This window comes from Penicillium mononematosum, assembly GCF_028829835.1.
Source record: "Penicillium mononematosum strain IBT 11891 chromosome Unknown utg000002l:1.0-8112719.0:1.0-8118358.0, whole genome shotgun sequence".
NCBI classification, from domain to species: Eukaryota; Fungi; Ascomycota; class Eurotiomycetes; order Eurotiales; family Aspergillaceae; genus Penicillium; species Penicillium mononematosum.
This window is the reverse complement of record NW_026643272.1, coordinates 1379048-1399295: the sequence shown is the minus strand read 5'-3', so window position 1 is coordinate 1399295 and position 20248 is coordinate 1379048. Positions and strand designations below refer to the sequence as shown.

At 49.1% G+C, this 20248-nt stretch overlaps 7 protein-coding genes across 7 annotated transcripts; 2 read left to right on the top strand and 5 right to left on the bottom strand.

Moving 5' to 3' along the window:
• Window positions 1–1066: 1066 nt before the first annotated feature.
• Window positions 1067–2955, top strand: N7519_002279 (uncharacterized protein; the record flags this gene model as incomplete). The annotated part of the gene is made up of 4 exons (XM_057289057.1): window positions 1067–1322; window positions 1405–1517; window positions 1569–1786; window positions 1839–2955. 4 exons carry the CDS (start codon window positions 1067–1069, stop codon window positions 2953–2955), a joined length of 1704 nt encoding a protein of 567 aa, XP_057150259.1.
• Window positions 2956–3909: 954 nt separating this feature from the next.
• On the bottom strand, window positions 3910–6096 carry N7519_002278 (serine/threonine-protein kinase; the record flags this gene model as incomplete). The annotated part of the gene is made up of 4 exons (XM_057289056.1): window positions 3910–5059; window positions 5117–5361; window positions 5515–5562; window positions 5677–6096. The coding sequence occupies 4 exons, from the start codon at window positions 6094–6096 to the stop codon at window positions 3910–3912; spliced, it is 1863 nt and encodes a 620-aa protein (XP_057150258.1).
• A 1380-nt stretch (window positions 6097–7476) lies between these two features.
• On the bottom strand, window positions 7477–8310 carry N7519_002277 (alpha/beta fold hydrolase; the record flags this gene model as incomplete). The annotated part of the gene is made up of 1 exon (XM_057289055.1): window positions 7477–8310. One exon carries the CDS (start codon window positions 8308–8310, stop codon window positions 7477–7479), a length of 834 nt encoding a protein of 277 aa, XP_057150257.1.
• Window positions 8311–10023: 1713 nt separating this feature from the next.
• Window positions 10024–12731, top strand: N7519_002276 (uncharacterized protein; the record flags this gene model as incomplete). The annotated part of the gene is made up of 2 exons (XM_057289054.1): window positions 10024–10088; window positions 10139–12731. 2 exons carry the CDS (start codon window positions 10024–10026, stop codon window positions 12729–12731), a joined length of 2658 nt encoding a protein of 885 aa, XP_057150256.1.
• Window positions 12732–13380: 649 nt separating this feature from the next.
• On the bottom strand, window positions 13381–13911 carry N7519_002275 (uncharacterized protein; the record flags this gene model as incomplete). The annotated part of the gene is made up of 1 exon (XM_057289053.1): window positions 13381–13911. One exon carries the CDS (start codon window positions 13909–13911, stop codon window positions 13381–13383), a length of 531 nt encoding a protein of 176 aa, XP_057150255.1.
• A 255-nt stretch (window positions 13912–14166) lies between these two features.
• Window positions 14167–15824, bottom strand: N7519_002274 (cytochrome P450; the record flags this gene model as incomplete). Its single annotated transcript, XM_057289052.1, has 8 exons — window positions 14167–14338; window positions 14432–14624; window positions 14692–14736; window positions 14800–14974; window positions 15037–15153; window positions 15211–15382; window positions 15435–15612; window positions 15665–15824. 8 exons carry the CDS (start codon window positions 15822–15824, stop codon window positions 14167–14169), a joined length of 1212 nt encoding a protein of 403 aa, XP_057150254.1.
• A 1069-nt stretch (window positions 15825–16893) lies between these two features.
• Window positions 16894–19271, bottom strand: N7519_002273 (putative C6 transcription factor (Leu3); the record flags this gene model as incomplete). Its single annotated transcript, XM_057289051.1, has 6 exons — window positions 16894–17126; window positions 17185–17712; window positions 17771–18039; window positions 18098–18535; window positions 18588–19012; window positions 19083–19271. The coding sequence occupies 6 exons, from the start codon at window positions 19269–19271 to the stop codon at window positions 16894–16896; spliced, it is 2082 nt and encodes a 693-aa protein (XP_057150253.1).
• Window positions 19272–20248: the final 977 nt, after the last annotated feature.

Below are 20248 nucleotides of genomic sequence, written 5' to 3'. Positions count from 1 at the left end.
GACTATAGAAGCCTAGCCGCAAGAAAACAAGAGGTGACAAGTACTATATATTGACAAGTATTCCAGAGAGATATCCGTATATTGTAGTGCATTTATAGGGCGGTGGCCAAACCCGAAAACATATCCGACTTGCCAAGTTTGGAATACATTCCAAGGTTCTAATATCCATTGTATGATCTCGGGAATATGTTCGGACTTCGTAGAGCACCCGACTACCCCAGTCCCGGGCCCGACCCAGTCATCCTTTTTTTCCCTGGTATTCAAATTACAGGACATCAACATCACACATGTGCACCCTTTCGCAGTCCCGCTTTTCGGGCTTGGCCAATTACGACATCTCGTACTAGAAGAACCATTGGGTAATATACAAAAAGAAAAGAAAAAAAAAGAGAAAAGAGAAAAACAGCAGGCGTATTGCCTATCCTTGGGATGCTCCTAATATTATTATATAGCACCTCAATCCCTCAATTCTATTTTCCTCTTCTTTCCTCTTCTGTCAATTCCCCAAGTCCCTTTCTCGAAACATCTTGGAGGCATACCAGCTTGCCTTAACTTCGTCATACCTCTTGCTAGAGCTCTGTCTCTTTGCGTTTTATCTTCAATCCTTGTGGCAGAACTTCTAGTGCACGCTCTTGGACCATCTCTATTGTTCATCACCACATTGTGAGAGAAAAAGAAATCAATTTCAACAAAGGCCAAGCACGAGGTACTTCGGATTCGCTATTCAGTAGCAAGCGACCTTGCACCAACCCGGCGACCATCTCATCGACAGCGATTGCGACAAATCCAGTATCGATAGCAACAAGCCCATCTGCAAAACTCGACAGCAGTATATATCGACCATTGTCCTTGCGCCACTTTCGGCCCACAGCGGATTGCCCCCGGATTCACGATATATGACCCCATTGCAGCTCCCCACATCTGTAGATCCACCCTCGACCTCTCACGGAATCCCCTGCGATACTTGAACGGTATAGAACGTGCGAAAAGCGACATACTCGACGGACAACAGCAAATCCCAGGCAGTTGAAAAATATATTCCAAAGCGCCATATAGAACAGTCATTATGGGACTCGAAAAATTTAACCCTTTCAAAAAGGATAGTCCGACTTTCCCCAGCGTTGTCATCCCACTCGCCGATGCACCTGCCCACTCCCTCCCGGAAAAGGCAGACAAGGAGTCCAACCAGAGCTTGGACGGCTCATCTTCCTCAGAGAATGGTGCTGCTGGCTCCAAGGATTCAACTCATCTGACCCTCGAAGCCCTTCGTGCAGAAGTCGAGTCTGATGTTTCCACGTCTACCAATGACTCTGCCTACGACCGTATGTTCCTCCCGGATTTTCACACTGGTCCCCGCGTGGCGACCCCATGCAATTGGGATTTTGATCTAACTCGACGACACAGGCAAGTCAAAGGTGATCAACAGAGCTCTGCAGGATATCGGCATGGGCCGGTACCAGTGGCAGCTGTTCATCCTTTGTGGTTTTGGCTGGACAGCAGATAACCTTTGGCTTCAGGTAGGAGATCAAGTCAAACCGATCACACAGATCAAATCTAACCATGTGTAGGGAGTTGCCCTGACGCTGACCCCTCTCTCCTACGAATTCGGACTCTCCGCTACGTGGGTGCGTTTCAGCACTTGCGCTCTATTCTTGGGTCTCTGTATTGGTGCCTCGTTCTGGGGTATCGCCTCTGATATTATTGGTCGTCGCCTTGCTTTCAACGCCACTCTGTTCCTGACTGGTGCCTTTGGCCTTGCTGCCGCCGGTGGCCCCACTTGGATTGGGTAAGTCTTTATGAAGGAAGCATTCTGTATCTTTCGCTAACCACGAATGCAGAACATCTGCTTTGTACGCTTGCTTGGGTCTTGGTGTGGGTGGTAACCTGCCTGTTGATGGTGCCCTTTTCCTGGAGTTCCTCCCCTTTATCTCCGGCAACCTGTTGACCATGTTGAGTGTCTGGTGGCCCGTTGGTCAGCTAATCGGCAGTCTGCTTGCGTGGGCTTTCATCCCCAACTTCAGCTGCACCAGCTATGAAGGTTGCACTAAGGAGAAGAACATGGGCTGGCGTTATCTGGTCCTCACTCTGGGTGCCATCACTTTTGTCATGTTTATCCTGCGTTTCTTCTGCTTCCACTTGTATGAGTCGCCCAAGTTCCTGCTCTCCCGTGGCCGCCAGGAAGAAGCCGTCGCCTCTGTTCACGGTATTGCGTACAAGAACGGCGCCAAGACTTGGTTGACCAACGATATCCTCAACGAAATCGGTGGCCATGCCGAGGTACACGAAAAAGAGACAGGACTCTCTTACTCCCAAATCGTGGGCCGTTTCTTCTCCAAATTCTCAATGGAGCGCATCGCGCCCCTGTTTGCCAACAAGCGCATGGGCTGGAATACCGCTCTGCTCTGGTTCTGCTGGACCACCATCGGCATGGGCTACCCTCTCTTCAACGCTTTCTTGCCGCAGTACCTCTCCCAATCCGGCGGCGAGACAAACTCAAACTACATCACCTACCGCAATTACGCCATCACCTCCATCGTCGGTCTCCCTGGTTCCATTCTGGCTTGCTGGACCGTCGAAATCAAGTACGTTGGTCGCAAGGGCACCATGGCCATTTCCACCCTGATCACCGGCGTGTTGCTGTTCTGCTTCACCGCATCCACAAACTCCGACATCCAGCTCCTGTGCAGTTGTCTCGAGGCCTTCTTCCAGAACATCATGTACGGTGTCCTCTACGCCTATACCCCTGAGACCTTCCCCGCCCCGAACCGCGGTACTGGCACTGGTATCTCCAGCTGCTTGAACCGCATTGCGGGTCTCTGTGCTCCGCTTGTCGGCATCTATGCTGGCAGTGCGAACCCCAACGCGCCTATCTATGCGTCTGGCGGGTTGATTCTGGCTTCCTTTGTCGCTATGTGTCTCCTACCCATCGAGACTCGGGGCAAGCAAACTCTTTAAGAAGAAGCAAGGGGTTGAATCTCCTGTTTCAGTGTGCCAAAACTGTCATGCATACTGTCGATTTTCACACAGCCTTCTGCTTGTGTTGGAAAGTGCAAGATAGGAACACGACTCAAAAAGGACAACACATCCATATATTACGGATCCGTCCCCTTGCCATTGCGATCTGAACGATTCGGCCAATGGATTGACTTGCTCAAAGCACTCGGGGGAATCTATGGACCGGATAGAGTGTTGTCGTCATATATTATAATCCAGTAACCATTAGATGGCTTCTGGACTTGAACATAGATACCAATCAAGATACCAAGTTTGTGTTTTTCCCTCTTAATTCCAAGTTGGATGTCCATGTTGTATTCTTTGCCATGTGAATCGCATCATGTGCTTGGCCTAGAAAAGTCCAATACCGGTCTATGTCTACATATACGGATGAAAATAGTCTCAAGGACTCAGGATATAAGAGATCATACCCCAATAGACCAGTGGCCAGGAATGGGTTCGCTGCATCCCCAATTGGAGACTGCTACCAAAAGAAGATTATATGAAAGACGTGAACCTTCCAAGGTTCCAACCTTGGAATATTGAAAAATATGCTTATTGAATCCTTAGCGAACATTGATAGACATACCTAGGTAACCCTAGCAAAAAGAGAAAGGAAAGAAAAGACCAGGAAGAACTCCGTTCCAGTCCAAGTAAGCTCCCCGAGAACTTAAGAGTAAGCGTAAAAGAAAACCCACTTCACCCATTTTTCCAATTGTGACTATGTAGCGTGCAGGTTCCTCGCCGGGACCGATCCGATAACGCGCAACGAGCTTGAAAAACCGAACAAAGAAAGTGAAAATGACGATGAGAAAAAAAACGCAGAGATATCTGTGAACATATCGCTCATCAACAAAGTGCAAAGAAGTTATGGAGACATCACATCATGACCCCGATGGAAGAAATACATCCTGTCTATGCCACCGGTTGATTACGACGGCCACGCTTCTCAAGCAATGTGGAACCGCTTAGAGTAAGCTCAAATGGCTGCTGATGCTTGCGGATAGAGGTCTTTGCAGCATTAGCGACATTGGCGTCATGCATACCGTAGCCCTGTTTGGGTTTTGTCTGGTTGGGTGGTTGCCGTGCCTGAGCAGCGCTGCTTTGCGCGCCGAGGTTCGTGGATCGGAGCTTGGCTTCCATCCCGGCCATATCCCCCTGGCTCTTGGCCACCTTGGCTGGTGGTTGGCCTCCGAGACCGTGGTTGTATTCAGGCTCGTCGTCATAATCTTCGTTGAGAGCACCCAGTGCCGACTGGAATCCTGCCGTGCCACCACGGTTGGCCTGGCGCGCAATCGCGCGGCGTTTTCCTTCCTCTTCTTGTCTGTGCACTGCGTAACCAACATCAAAGACTTCACGGAGGTTGAAAGCGCCTGGAGATCGGAAGTCCATGCGGCGCTCTGCTGCAACGGATGGTTGATCGAGGAAGCGGGCACTGGCGGGCTGGTAAGGCCCGTGTTCGGCGGCGGAGGAGTCGAGTTGGTGTGCGGCTTTCTCGGGGGTCTGGAGGTGGGGTGTTGCTAGAGGGGGTGCGTCTTCCGCGGCAGTAGTCTCCTCGTCGGTACCCTGTATCCAGGGGTGCGCGAGGAATTCCTTGATGGTGAACCGCTTTTCGGGGTCCACGGTGAGGAGATGCGAGATCAGATCCTGGGCCGACTTGGAAATATCATCCCACCAAGGTGACAAAAAGGTATATTGGCCGCGTGCCACCTTCTCGGTAAGGACTTGGATGCTCTCGTCATAGAACGGAGGGAACCCACAGAGGAGTGTGTAGAGAACACAACCCATGGCCCACATGTCCACACTTTTGGAGTAACGCTCATCCTTGACGATTTCTGGGGCTGTGTACCCGACGGTACCACAAGGCGTCATCGTCTGGCTATCCCAAATCACCTTGGATAGACCGAAATCTGCTAATTTGATCTTGCCGATACCACCCGCGCCAACTCCGGGGATGAATTCTCCCTCATCTTCTTTGTCTTCGTCCCCTGGCTGTTGAGGTTTCGGATTCTTGCTGGGAACGTGGGGAATTGGATAGAATAGGAGATTTTCCGGTTTGATGTCACTTCATAAAACTGTTAGCTTTCGCCAGACCAGATTTCTACTGACGGGGATGACAAACCGATGAACGACACCTGATGTCTCGTGTAGATATTCAATCGCTTCCGCAACCTGGCGAATGACGTGACGGCTAAGATTTTCGCTGAAATACGTCAATCGGACAATCTGGTGGAATAATTCACCCCCGGGGCAGAGTTCGAGGACGATGTAGTAATATTGCCGTGACTCGGAGAAATCGATCAATTTGACGACATTGGGGTGGTCAAGATTGCGCATAATCTGAACCTCTTTGAGAATATTTGCCCGCTGTAAAAAGACTAGAGTCAGCAATGACCAGGCAGGACGCGCAGCCACGCATATAGGCAGTAACATGTTATAGGGTAGCGTGTCGTTTCACCGACAGACACAAGTCATTATTGCCAGGAAGCAAGTCGAGTCAGGAAAGAATTGTTTGCGCACCTCCGCCGCCTTGGGGATCTTTTTGACCGTTGGATATTGAGGATCGTTCTACAGAACGTATTGGCCATGTTTATAGACATATTGCAACCCAAGTAACCACGAAGAAACGGAAACACAAAACCCACAGGGAAAATAAGAAAGGCACCTTGCGGCAGAACCTACCTGATTGCTATTCATTTCAAATTTGCGGACGACCTTGATGGCCACCTCGCCATATTCCGTTGTCGAATCCTTGGCACGATAGACGTTACTGAACGCGCCATCGCCCATCTTCTCTACCAAGATCCAGCGCTCTAAACCGGGGTATTTGGGCATCTTCGACCGGTTCATATTCTCCTCTGCGACAAGACGTTCGATTTCGACGGAGCGATCCTGTCTGACCTGAGAATCAGGTTTGTGGACGGCATTGGCTCGGCCTTCAGGGCCAAAAGCCTCGAGAGCAGGTGAATATTGCCCTATAGGTTGGCGTTGTGGCTCTGCATGGATGGTGGAGACGTCGGTGGTGGGCTCAGAATGAGGGGTGACAAGGCGGGCCTGCTTGCCATGCCGAATGAAATTCTTGATATTCTGTATTGTACTCATGATATCGAAGAAGAATCGTAATTCATAAGCAGATGTATTGGATGTCTTTCGGAGAAGAAAGGGAAACAGAGAGAGAGAGAGAGAAGAAGAAGAAGGATGGCGATTGAAGCAGGGATTTTTCAAGGTGGGAAGTCAGACAAGTTGAAGAATGAATTTCCCCACTGAAGGACTTTGTAAATCACAAAACAAGAGGAATAGAGAGAAAAGCAAGACCAGAAAGACTAGAAAGACTAGAAAGACACACAAATCAAGAGGGAAAAAAGGAGAAAGGAGATGATGGCGGGGGAGAGCTATGACGAAATGAGAGATCTTTCCCGATGTCATCTGCCAAGGCCAATGTCTTTTTCTCATCCTGGTTCGACCTCTCGGGACGTCATGAAACGCCACTGATCCACTGTAATCATCTATCTTCATTCAATGCTCGAATTTCTTCAATGAGTATCTGTTTAGGATACTTAGGATATTCTTTCTTTGGGGCCATTTATCCCCAGAGACCAGAGACCAGAGACCAGAGACCAGAGACCCCTGTCGACTCCTAACCTGTATAGGCCATTCTCTATTTTTCTTGGAATATTCCCAGACCACCTTATCAAGGTAATCTGTAACCTTTTTTTCCCTCATACAAAATGCTGGTTTGACCTGATTCCAAAAGCCTCGAAACCCTGGCTTGTGTGGGGATTGATATCGTCATCACCCGTTGCCACATGCTAGGACTCATTGGACCTGTACGGAGTAGGGATTCCGGATTCACGGATTCATGTGCTTTTATCCTATGATGATGTCTTATATTACCATTCTGAGAATATCCGCTAAGCGTCGAAGTCTCCTATTCGTACGGGGAGCCCCGAGATGGTGCGGATCTTAACCCTTCCCCGGAATGCTCCAACACCAAAGGCATGCCTTGGAAGTGAGGAGGGCGCATATAAGTATGAGACGGGGCCCTGTTTATGTATAACATAGAAGTCCCAGGAACATCCTGACATATTTGGCTCCACATGGCTATGTAGGTCAAGTCATATAAGAGAAACTGCTAAAAGAGTTCAATTGCATACAGCGTAGCCCTGGGGCCCCGGGCCCCGGGGGCGTATTGTGCTTAGTAACTACCCAGAAATTCCGGGCACCTGGGCAACCTTGGAAGGTTCAGCCCTCCAGCACGATATTGAACTTTCTTCCCTATTCGTTATGGGAATATCCATTTACGATGTACTCTAGGGCTCTAATGTCAGATTAAATCATTCATTTTCCTTCCCACCTAATTGTGAAACCTACCGTTCCATCGGATCTTGTACAACATAGGGCATACCCCAATTCCTGCCTGACCGCTTTAATTCTAGGTATTACCTAGGAGGAGTTTGTATAGATTATTGACATGGATAGCTCTTATCTGTCCGTGTGACCTCGCCATTCATCAACCCGTGTTATCCAATCACGAACAAGAGCTTCAAAAAGACCAGTCTCATCAATAGGAAGGCCATGCGTACCACGATCTAGAACAACATAAGTCGATCGTGGATACAACTCCAGCAAGCGAAGGCTGTCTCGATAACCCACGCTCTCGTCTTGCCGACCACACACAACAAGTGTGGGTGCGAAGAACTTAGCACTTTGATCGTCGAGCGAAAAGGATAACTGATATCGATGTGGATCTGCTCGGATCGGATCCAACACCTTATTGTCTGCTGCTTTCTCCGCTGGAAGGTAAACCTCCTCATATTTCGCCTTTAAAGCTTTAACGTAAGGCGGCGTTTGAACGAGAACATTTCCAAGATGTGCCTTGTCTTCAGCTGATATGTTCGACATGAGTTGCTCATTTGCAACCAAAGGTTTGAAAGCATCGAGATCGCGTACACTGTCCTTTGGCTCAATAAGCGGTACGCGTAATAGCAAACCATCGACTTGCTCAATATATTTTTGAGCTATCGCACGTGCAAGGTAGCCGCCACATGATGAACCGACAAGTAAGAATCTTGAATTCCCAAGTCGAGAATCAATGAATTGCACCAGGCGAAGGTATATATCGTCCAGATCCTTGACATTATTCGCGGGTGTTGCGCCCATGCCTGGAAGGTCCACATAAATCCGGCGAAGTCCCGGTGTTTTGTTGAAAATCGGCTCAAAGTCCACCTCCTCGGCTCTTCCTTCCATTTGCCATCCATGAATGATCAGAACGGGAAGCCCTTCACCAATTTCATGTGCAGAGAGAATAGATTCCATGCTGTTGCTGGGTAGTGGTTTTGTGAATATATGAGGAGCAGGAACCAGAGCAGTTGATTGCAGGTACAAATTGTCCAACCACAGTCACGCCATCTTATGGTGCTAACAGATTCTGGTCGCTTAGCTCAGTTTGCATGGAACATTCTAGTTTCTACTAGTAATCATAGATTCTTGTATCTTTCATTAGTCTGTACAGAGGTGGAAATTTACCCTAACCCTTATTGGATCTAGCGCACCGTATGGTTGGGGTCTGAATGAGTGTCTCAATATTTCCCGACATGGAAAGTGATATTGGGCGCCACAGTACAAGTATACAGTGGCTACGCAGACTGAATGGCATGAATAGATAATGGATGCCGAATAGAGGGTTTCTTAGGCTAGAAACGCAAACCCCATTCAAGTTTTCGAAAACTTACCGTCTTTACATTCTTGATATATTCGTACTACAATATCGGCTAGGTGTACCTTTTCAAATTAGTCAGGTCCCTTAAGCGGGACCAATAAGCAAGAGGATACAAAGCTTGATCTACCCAAGGGAAGACCAATCAAGCATAAAGGATCGATTTCAAAATTGCGAAATTTGGAATAAGAGCTAGAAATAGATGTGTTGTATGTAAGACCATGCATGCTACGAGGCACTGTTTAATTACTATTCTATGTATGCTGTGATATTATGATATGCCGTGCTGGACTGGGCTGCTTGGGATCTATAGTTCTTCATTTCTGAGAGCCCTGTAATAACGATGTGCATCTTAGGAATGTATGTATGTCTCGAGACCTGCATCAAGGGTCAACAAGGCAAGTAAGGGCTGTGGCAGAGCCATGAGATCACAGGTGACTTTACTCCGTGCGCCTGAGGAGTATTGACATCTCCACATGGTCCAAATTGTAGATGAGGTCGAGCATATACATCATACATTGTAGGACGCAGTAACCAACCAGTGGTTCACACTCAAACAATAGTATTAATAAGACCAACTCCAAGCCATGGCAAGATCGGAATGTGGGAGGGTCCTCATAGCTACTCCATAGAAGCTAGTGTGATGGATCTGCAGTGTGATCACCAGTGTGATCTCAATGAGATGAGGCCCCAAGGCATCAATATTACCTAAATAGGCAACAGGCGCTAAGCAGCGGGAAAGTGGCACGAAAAGCACCCTCTTCGTCATATTATTCAATCTTTCATGCGATCATTTTTGAACGCTATATTCTTCTTTAGTTCTTTTATCCTACGTTATTTGAATGATTATTCTTTATTATCTTTTACTTAGCTGAAACACGGAGATAAGAGGGCTTGAGACTGGACTCCCCAGCCACTCGCCAATATCGTCCATCCCCACCCTTACAGCTCACATTGCACAGAGACAGGTCGAGCTCGAGTCTTCATCTCTGAAAGGATATGCCTATGCCCCGTACTCCGTACTGAACCGTTGCTTGTCCTTCGTGGTGGACTCGAATGTACTTCGGACGATCAGCTCCCCCTGCATCATACAGAGACAAAGCAAAGCCTCTGGAACCGTTGACTTTGACTTTGACTATTGGTCGCATCTTGGTCGCGAAGTGCTCACGCGCAATGCGACCCCTGCGATACTCTGAACGAGACATCTTACTCCGTACTATGATACCCAAAGGTATCTAAACGTTAATCGAATTCACAAAAGCGACCGTGGATGCTCCAGGTTTCCGCGGGTGTGCTGTTTCCGATTTTCCGAGATGCCGGGCGTGGAAGTGATGGGGTCGTCGGAGGATTTGCAAGCATTCGAACGGCCGCTACTAAGGTCTCACAAGACGCTCCCTCGGCGGGGTGTAATCGTTCCTAGCATCGAAGTCGTCCAACCGGTCTCCCCGGATCAGAATGGGAGACATACTGCGACACCGTCGCTTCCCTTGACACCCCGGGTGCAGGCCACGAAGAACTCGTGGTTGACGAACAAACACAGAAAATGAATTCTTCTCTGTCAGACATACCAACATCTGGGATGTTAACCCCTCGCCGACCCTCTAAGCCTCCAACCCCGGATGTGACGCCTCCCCGAACGAACTCGAATAAGCGACCTACCTTGAACCAGTTTAATTATTTCTCCTCATCGTCTCGGGCTGATTCATTCCAAACGGCTTTGGAGAATATCTCGTCGGAAGAAGATATGGACACCCCGGTTCGCGTGTCTCAGACCACGACCCAGACACCAAAACAAAGGAGGCAACCGTCAAAGCCACCCGCTTCAAATGGATATTTTTCACACTTTCCAAATACAAAAGGGTCTCCGCCATCTGCTTCCCAACAGCATAGCGGAACCGAATGCGACACCGGATTCGAGTCTTTTGATGGGCATTGGGCCGCAAACCCGATCGATGGGTCGCCAACACCGTTAGCTGGAAAGCGCAAGTCTGCACAGAAACACACTCAATCAGTCTATAACAATCCAACACCCGGGAAAGATGCGCTGGATGTAAAGCACCTGGATGCCTCTTTGATGAAGGAGAAAAGTCTGCGAGACCGGGTCCATGGTGCGCATGAAGTCAAAGCAAGTACCTCAATGGAGCAGCCCCGTGGGAATATTGGGTCGCCATCACCGGATGGTCCAGCGGGATTTAGTGGACCAGATAACCGTCCCTTGTCGGTCATCTCCTCGGCATCCACTGTTGAGGCTATGATAATTGACTCTCCGAAACGAGCCCAGCGAATGCTCCGGCATACCGAAAAAAGAAGCTCTCTGCGGTCTGCCAGCTCTCCCATAACAAGATCTGAGCGTACATCTTATGGTTCCCTCGCTGAATCCCAACGCCGCCTGGTTCACAAGTCCGCTCGAATTTCTGACCAGGATGCTCGAAGCGGACCATCCGAGATGTCGTTCTCGGCCAAGACCAGCAACAGTGCAATACAACCCAATATCGAAACTATCAACGTGGTGGTCATACCGGAGAGAAGTTCATCTCTCAGCTCCCGTCCTAACAGCCATGTTTCTTCCAAACCGGGTTCTCATCGATCAGGCCGTCGTCCTCCGACAGCATCGACGGGCCACACAGATATCCAAAGGCAGAAGAAACGCACCGTCTCTGATTCAACGTCGACTCGATCTCGCGAGACAGATTCAAGGGTCTGTCCCACGGGACGGCCTGTCATTCCACCCCGGCGCTCATCGCTTTCTGCGCCAACAAGTCGGAACAATTCTCGCGCGAATTCTCTCACTTCCAACAGCCTGCGGAGTCGTCCCACCGAGCGCCCCGCCATACCACCCCGAAGCTCGTCGCTTTCTGCGCCAACGAGCCGGAACCATTCTCGTGCGACTTCCCTTACTTCCGACAGTCTACGAAGCCACGACTTAGCCATTGACCTCGAGATGCAAAAGCGTCGTGAGCATCAGCCGGTGTCCCCGCCTCGTCACAACGTTTTGGCTTCGCCTGACCGCCATAGCCTACTCGAACCTCCCAATATGCATGCCCTCTTTGCTAGCTCTGATGATATGGCCACCCTGCGTCCTCCATCTTTGCCTTTCACCCAAGGCTCGATTCCCTCGTCTTCGCCGGGACCTATCGAGATCCAGGAGGCTACAGCCGTTAGTCTGTTCGCGCACAACAATCACTCACTGCTGCTTGTTGACCCTCGAGTACAAGCCTCCTCGAGACGCCCTTTGCAAGCGCTTGGGATTTCTTATGATCTTCCCCAACCCCCTCGCACACCCGACAATCCATCGCAAATAGCAACGTTCGATATCGACTCGCCTTTAAAGAACCCTCGTCCTCCACCCAAGCCGCCATGCACCAGACGTCTTCCCCCGCTTCCATTACCTGACGTCCAGGATGAAAACAAGGGCCTCGGTCAACGATGGAATTCCGTCCGTCGTACTTGGAGCGCACGCGCTCGGTCGGATTCTTTCAACACTATAGCTCGGTCATTCTCCATGAAATCGGCCAAGAACCGAACTGCAGGAATGGAAATGGACAGTCGTCTTTATCCGTTTTGGCGGCCTCGCGGATTCTGGGAAGACATACCGGGGTCCCCGGAGAAGGAATCCTCGCCGACGCGGGAAGATTTACCGCACCCCGATGAATCCATGATCGTGAACAACTCTCTGGGTCTGCCCCAGCGGCGCATCGTCTTCGACGGCCCAGCAGCTCTGGCGCGGCGCAGCCCAGAAATGAAACGCCTGTTCAATGGAATGACCAGCAACGGTAGCTTGGTTGATCAAGGCATGTTCCGAACAGGATCCCCATTAAACCCAACTCCCTTCCGGTCTCTGCCTCGCTGGGGACTGCGGCTCCGGTCAATGTCATGGCGTAATGTGCGGAATCGCCTGCGACGTGTGCGCCAGCGACGAGACGAGAGAAAGCGGGCTGTCCGGAGGGAGATTCTCAAGCAGAGTATCGGTGGCCCTGTCTACGTGGCATCTAGTGCTACGGCCGAGGTGGCTATGAGATGACTTAAATGATGCCCTTTTCCATTTCATCTGATGTTATTCCCATATTTATGATTGGATATGTTTCACGCATTTCAAACACTTGTCCGACGATTTCACGATGCATTTGCTTTTTTGTTGTTTTTGGTTTCCCAATTGCTTCGATGCCCCGAGATGATCTTTTGATATGAGATCTATGATGATTATGAAACACGAACCCATGATGATGATTCCATTGTTTTTCTTCCTCTGTTGGCCTCTGAGATGTACCATTAGCTTGTTTTGTTTACTCATATCATAAATACATGTGTGAAGATCGAATTTACAGCCTGTTTATCAGTCCTGGACCGAATAAGGGCTCCCAAGCTGCCCCTTGCTTTCACGTCGTGCGACATAAGATGGTCTACGAAGCAATATCTATTGGCTCCAGGACTGGGTGTAAATGAGTTCATTGAAGTTAATGTATTAGTGTATGATGTATGAGCACACATCTGTATGTACTCTATGAAAGCAAGACCAAGTTAGCACCATATTACACTGGCCAAGAGATTTAAGAAAGATATTATTTGAAACGAAGCCTGGGTTGTATAAGGCAGCCAACTATTCAAAAGGTCATAACCTGGCCTGGTAACCAAGGGGTATCTAAATGCACATCCATTCTAAACCCATCAACTCAATGCCTACCACCCCAGTACACATTGCCCCTCCCCCTCCCCCTCTTCCCACGCCCACGTACACTTGACCGGCCCCGAATAGCCATAGACCCATACTCCGTCTCGCGCTCCACTCGTTGTCTCACCCGCTCTGCCGATTCATCTTCCCAATCCGCGCCCGAGCCCGATTCATCTTTTATTGACTGTGCTGCTAGTCTCTCGCGGCTGCGTTTGAGCATCGCTTCCCACGTCGGTGGGTCGAGGAAGGGCTGTGGCGGCATAGCGAATGAGACTTCAAAGTGCGGGGGCTGGAGCTCGTAGTCTTCGTCTCCAACTGCGCTTTTATTATGTTCGCTTGAACTCGCGGGCTTATTCCTTTCTTGAGTCTCCTCTTCGTATGATTGTTTGATGCTCGTCTCTGTGGGGATGGCGCTAGGATTGAGGACTTTGTATACTTTGCGGCCTTGCCGCTTGGTCTGTAAGGGTAGAAGAGCGCGTTTATGTGGGATTAGAAGAGATCGAGATTTCTTGGAGGAAGCTGATGAAGCCATGATTCCGATCCAACTTAGTGAGGTATGGAAAAGGATGAAGAGCCCTGGAGATGAAGTTGGAACAGTTGGAGATAAGCGGAGTTGAGCTCTTATCAGCTTATCGGATAGCCCTGGAAAGTCTCAACACGCCAAAGGTATCTTTCATTTTGACGCTATTAGCACTACATTATTGACGTAAATATGAATGTGTACCGGCCGAAACATGATAAGAATTCTACCTGCAACCAGACACCCGGTCCCCTTGAGATATCCCTACTAGCGCCGGCGCAGGGCAATCCTCAGCCCGAAGTTGGGCACATAAAACTCCTCGAACGAAAGCGAGCCAGTCAAGGGAAGAGAAGTCGAATTAGGAAGGAGTATGTCATACTGGCTCAGGATATGCGCGAAGGCGAGCTTCATGAGTGCGCTAGCCATCCATCGTCCAGGACTGCAAACACGAGCAAAAGTCAGCCGATACGAGGGCGGTTGGATTTGAAACCAGATCATGAAAATTAAAGCGCCAGCCAGAAATAAGACTTACCAGGCATGTGCACCCATTCCAAAAACCAGGTAGTCAGAGCTCAGGTCGACCAGCCGGGAGTCTTTGGCTCCACTTGCTGCACGCTTGACGAACCGGAAACCATCGAACGCGTCCGGGTTCGTATAGTGCTCGCTGGATCGTTGGATGATTCCGCTTGGGACGGCAACATGAGAGCCCTGCTTGAGTGTGATTCCTGTGCCATTCCATGATTGATCAGCTCAGTGTTTCCTTGGCCTGGTAGTGTGTGTGTAAGAACAAACCGTTAGAGAATTTGAGGTCACTAACACAGACCCGGTGGGCAGAGACTAATACCCATGTTAGTACATTAGCCATGCATGATTCCCATGGGTGGTCACATATAGACGTACGTGCTGAAGGGGGATGCAATCGCTGACACTCCTTCAAGAAGCTATCCATCAAGACCATGCCATCACAGGCTGGAACGGTTGGTCCCATTCTAGAGAAATTCAGATCAATTTCCTCGCGCAGGGGTGTGATATACTCAGGTCGTCGAGCTAGCTCAGCTAGGGCGCCGTAGAGTCCCTATTGGTTAAATTAGCAGATTGCAGGATTATGACATGCGCACGGAGTCACGGAGTACATACATAGGACGTCGTGTAGATAAAGGCAAATTGCAGAAGCAACATTTCGCCTATCACCTCTGCATATGTCCATCGCTCCCGAAGGACACTGCTCTCATACAGCCATTGGAAGATCTCAACCTATAGGTTGTTCAGTCCTGGCGTCATTGGAGGGGGGCGCAGAGGAGGCAGGGATACCGGATTGTCCGATTCATCGAGATTGGTCGCACTGGATCGGTTGCCACTGAAGATCTCGGCGTGATATTCTGCTGCACGTGCATCAAAATGCTTTAGCATGATCTTACGCGAGGCGTGCATATCCCAACTAGTCCCCAGAGTGGCCAGGCGACCGATGAGCCCACCGATGTAGCTATTTGTATCTTAGTTCTCGGAAAATGGAATCAATGAGGTATCTCACTCACGGTTTTAAGCAATCTGGAACAAGGAATTGTACCCGAGTGGTCACTATCATCCCAAGAATGTGGTCCTTGACAGCTTTGAGGTATTCCTCATTCCGAGAAAGCCGCGAGCCGACAAGAGCAAAGCTGCCACTGCGGGCTACAATGGAGTATGCCAAATCAAAACAGCCGACGTTGCATTCTGGGTTGAAGACGTTAGAGACCATCTCGCCTATAAAATCGGCAAAACTTACCCCCATCCTTGAAGTCCAGGGTCTGCAGCTGCGAGATAATTGCCTGATTCATAGAGGGCATATACCGATGCAAGTGCTTGTAAACAGTAGCACGAATCAAACCAGGCGTGGTTTTGGCAATTTTCGGCCATCCCATTCCCTTCGGGAAATAGCCAGGCATAACATGGGAGACCTGGAGGAGCTGTAGAATATTTAGCTATAAACATAGAGAATCCCAACTGAAAGCCCTACCTGATCAATCCATGGCTCGGGGAGACAAGAGTACTCGGTTTATTTCTTAGTTCTTCAATCAACTCCGGCTGGCATAATATGACCTGACCGAAGCGAAAGGTCCGTGGGATCTCGAACAAGCTACTTGCGAATTGTTCATAGCCTTTCTTTATCATACTGGGCCCGTTCACGACAAACGTGTACTGCTGGTATAAAACCGAGAAATAGTCTTTGCGCGCAGGGAAAGGAACTTGCTTCTGCCAATTTAGCAAGTCATATCAGCATCTTGCGAGTTTGTGCTTCGATCGACTATCACATAGGGGGAGGTCACCAACGTTAGCCATGAGATAGGAAGTAAACACCAAACTAACTGCAACCACAGAGCAAAAGATAGAGGGAATAAGTATGCATAGCACTATAGCTGCAACGCGTGGTTCCACCTCGATCCAACTGAGGCTATAAAGGAAAGCCATTTTATTCTAAAGAAGTAATGGGAAACAGAAGAAATGGACAAGAAAGGGCCAGGACCGAGATTATATAGGTTTCGTCCAGGCAAACGAATATGAGATGAGAAATGATATCACTGCTAGGACGAAATAGCTTCTACGGAGCGAATCTGTCGCAAAAAGAAGCGACCAAAATTAACTCGGTGTGATATACGTACATAATGCACCGGACTTTATAATTGCATGAGGCTACTTTCTGACGGATACTTTTCAAAGGATTTTACGCCAAATATAGCATCGTATTGGAAAAGAAAGAACATCGTTACTACCTATAAGAAATATAGACATGGAAAAGACATGAACAACCCCCTGGGAAGTATCAGCGATCGAATATGTGGTATAATGATACAAGCAGACACCGCAAGTCACGCCCCCAAATAAGAAGAAAAAAAGACCCCGGCAATAACGCCAAGAAAATATTAGACAAACCAGTCTATGCGATGCCCTGGGATTCTATCCCACCCATGGTGGAGTATGAGTAAGGCAAGTCTACCAGCCCGTCCAGCAGCCAGTTCAACGGATCGAAAACTTCGTAGTTAGGTTCAATGAAGCCACTTGGAAGTCCGTTAGATTGGCTTGTGGACGGTTGAATCCCAAGAGTAGCCTGGGATAGCAGGGGTGCCGGGCAAGGCTGGGATCATTCCCAGTGATTCCTGGCGTGATTGTAGATGTGTGTACAGGGCCGACAGATGAAGTGGCCGAGGAGTCGGCTGCCGAGTCAGGGTTTGTTGGGTTTTTGAGATAGGCTAGAATGAAAGGTTAACGACTGCTTATCCATACCTGGAATTGTAAAGGGATACTGACCTTCAATGTTTCGGCCCTTAGTCCTGGCATCCTCTCGCCAGCGCCACACAGAGTCGAAAAGTAGAGACATGCTCATCCGGCAGCGTACTTTGAGTCGCAGGGAGTCGTCAACATCGGTACTATTGTTCGCCCGTTGAGTCGCTCCTCCCAATCTCCACATCTGAGCCAACACTTCAGCAAGACGTTCGGGTAGGTCATTGCTGGACGCTGACACCCCTCGGATGGCCCAGATTGTACGGTTGAATAGGTTCTTGGTGTATTCCATGTCTATGTGAGAGGCGAAGAAGCTCTTGCAAAGCTTCAGAAGAGTGCAGCCGGCGGCAACCATCATCTGGTAGACGTAGTATGGGGTATAAGAGAGAACAGGGCCAACCTCGGTCTCAAGGTTAAGGACAACCTCGAGGAATGAGGTCGTAGCGACGTATAGAGATAAGACGCGTTCGCGATAATTCTTAGTGGTTGGCTCGTCAAAGAACGCCGAAAGGTGCAAATGAAGATTAGCAGCACGGAGGAACAAGTCAGTAATACCTGGATGTCGTTAGTCATTGCATCCAATATATCGCAACTTGACTTTTGGGGGGCTTACAGTCATTCTGCGATTTAAGCTGTTCCTCCAACTCCTCAAAGTCTCGCGACAGAAAGGTAATCATCGTTGACCGTTCATGGTCGCTGGTTAAGCCAACAGGATCGCGTCGATTTGTGTAAAGCGCTCGGGTGACCTTGTCGCAGAACTTTTCAATCTCCAATCTTGGCTTGATATTTTCAGGAAGCTTGAAGTTCGGGTCTAACGAATCGCTCGAGGATAATGTCCAGTCGTAAAGAGTAGACGATGGCTGTCCATAGCCGGTGGAAACTCTGCAAAGTAAAACATGAGACAAAGGTGAGCAGTAAATGACTATAGTTTTGTACATACCTTTGAGCAACAATATTGCAAATCGCCCAGGTTCGCACCTTGTCTCTCAATTCATCCTCAATCAGTTCCACTCGGAATTTACTAAAGTCCTGAGTGTGAGAAGGCCGGTGAAGACCAAGCTGCATAGCAACCTGTACCATCATGCCACATAGCATGAAGGTCGGATCTGTCGAGGTGCTGCTTGTGGGGAACGGCCACGAGCATAGTAGAGCAAGAGCCTTCACAACATGGTAGCTTTGAGGGATATCTGCGAGAGTGCTCCAGACTAGCCGGCTGACTGGACCAGCGAGAGAATTCAGCAAATTCGAATCGCCTTGATAGCGCCGTGCACCGACACTGAGGATTGTCCAGAAAAGCAATGAAGAGGAATTATTATAATCATCGGGAGACTGATTTCGGTCCAAAAATGGAAGGAAAGGGTGGTAGTATGTGAAGAATCTGACAGGAACAAGTTAGATCAACCACCGAAACGTGGTAAATGAGAACTCACATATTAAACAGTTCTGTCACTTTCTCTGGAGCAACCATAACATCCTCAATTCGTCTGATTTGCCCACCATTCCTCATGAAGTTGGTACCATCGAAGCCCGAACGAAGGTCCAGGAGGGACGCGACAGCTTCTTGAGACCCCATGTACTGATCTGCGGACATGGCTGATGGGGTCTGATAGACTGCAGGACTGACTTGATTCGATTCTTGCTTGGGTGTCAATTGTCTTGCTTGTTGCTGTGGCATTCCAGAGACTGATTGGCCACTAGCAATCTGCTTCCTAAGCTCCATTATTTCCCTCTCCATTTCCGCATTGCGACTGCGCTTCCCAACACGTTTGAAGTTGGACTCGATTTTACAACTAAGCCTTAGTCGACGGCACCGCGAACAATCTGTCCATGGGTCTTGGATGACATCGCATCGGAGCTGTCGCAATCCGATAAGGTTAGTCAAACTCGGGAATCCTGAAGACTTTGCGATAATACGCGAGACCTACTTTCTGTTGTCGACATTCATTGCAAGCGCGCTTCACTGGCTGACGTCTCTTCTCCTCTCGCGCCTCATTGTCGTCCATATCTTCGATACTCCCCGGGGAACTGTCGATCCCCGCAATAGTCACATTGCGTTTGCGACCATGCACGCCATCGGCGGCAACTGACACAGGCAACTGATTTACACCCGCCATTACGGGACTGGTGCCAATAGAAGCATTATCAGTGGTCGCAATCTGTTCAAGAGTGTGGGCCTGGCCCTCTGCGATGCCCTTCGATCGCCCGAGAGAAGCCAGGCTGAATGACGTTTTTTGCTGATCGAAATCTCGGTTTCAGACAGTTAGAGAGATTCGGGCGGATTCGCAGACACGGTTTGGGTCTTGGGGTAGTGCAGTATAGTTCGGTTATTTCCTTCCCTTCTTTCTTTCTCCAACAAAACCGTCTCAACTTTCTTGTTCTCACTGCGGTGAGCGCACTTCTTCCGGGAACACTCGATGAGTCAGCACAGAGGGGCATGGCACGTGACTGTATATGCTTATATTTTATCCACGTGATCTGTGATTGGCTCTTGTGGCACGTGACCAGAAATGTGCGCTGTACATTTACAGTGTGTCCATAACTTTTCATAGTACAGAATACAGAGTACAATAATTATGCAGAACAAGCATACGGAAAGGCGCTAGAAAGACACTAGAATCTTTTGTGGACAATATACAGTGTACAGCACGTGTCCACATAGCCTCGAAGCCACCAAGGCAGCGAGGCAGTGCAACCGCGCCCGGCTTCGCCCTGCGTTATCGGGTGCATCCAATCCAGTATGAACTTGAAGAAAACGCTCTCAAGTTATTGGCTTGGATGTAAAAGAATACGAATATTCCATTCACGAAGATCTTCGTATTTTGTGGAGGCGTAGTCAAAGGTGGTTTAGGTGCTGGTCCTTTAGGGCAATTAGTGCAAGAATCATCGTTACATCTCATCCATCTGCCCATCCCGGAGGCTATGAAACATGAACTCGGTAAAAGCCCCCTGACTCGTCCTTCTCTGGGTGCACTTAGATACGGATGACCTGGTGTGTCTCGTCAAACTGATATAAGGAACCACCGGGCCACACCTCTCAGACTTACCTCACTTACACCATCTTCACAATATACTCCTTTCATCAAACGCCAAC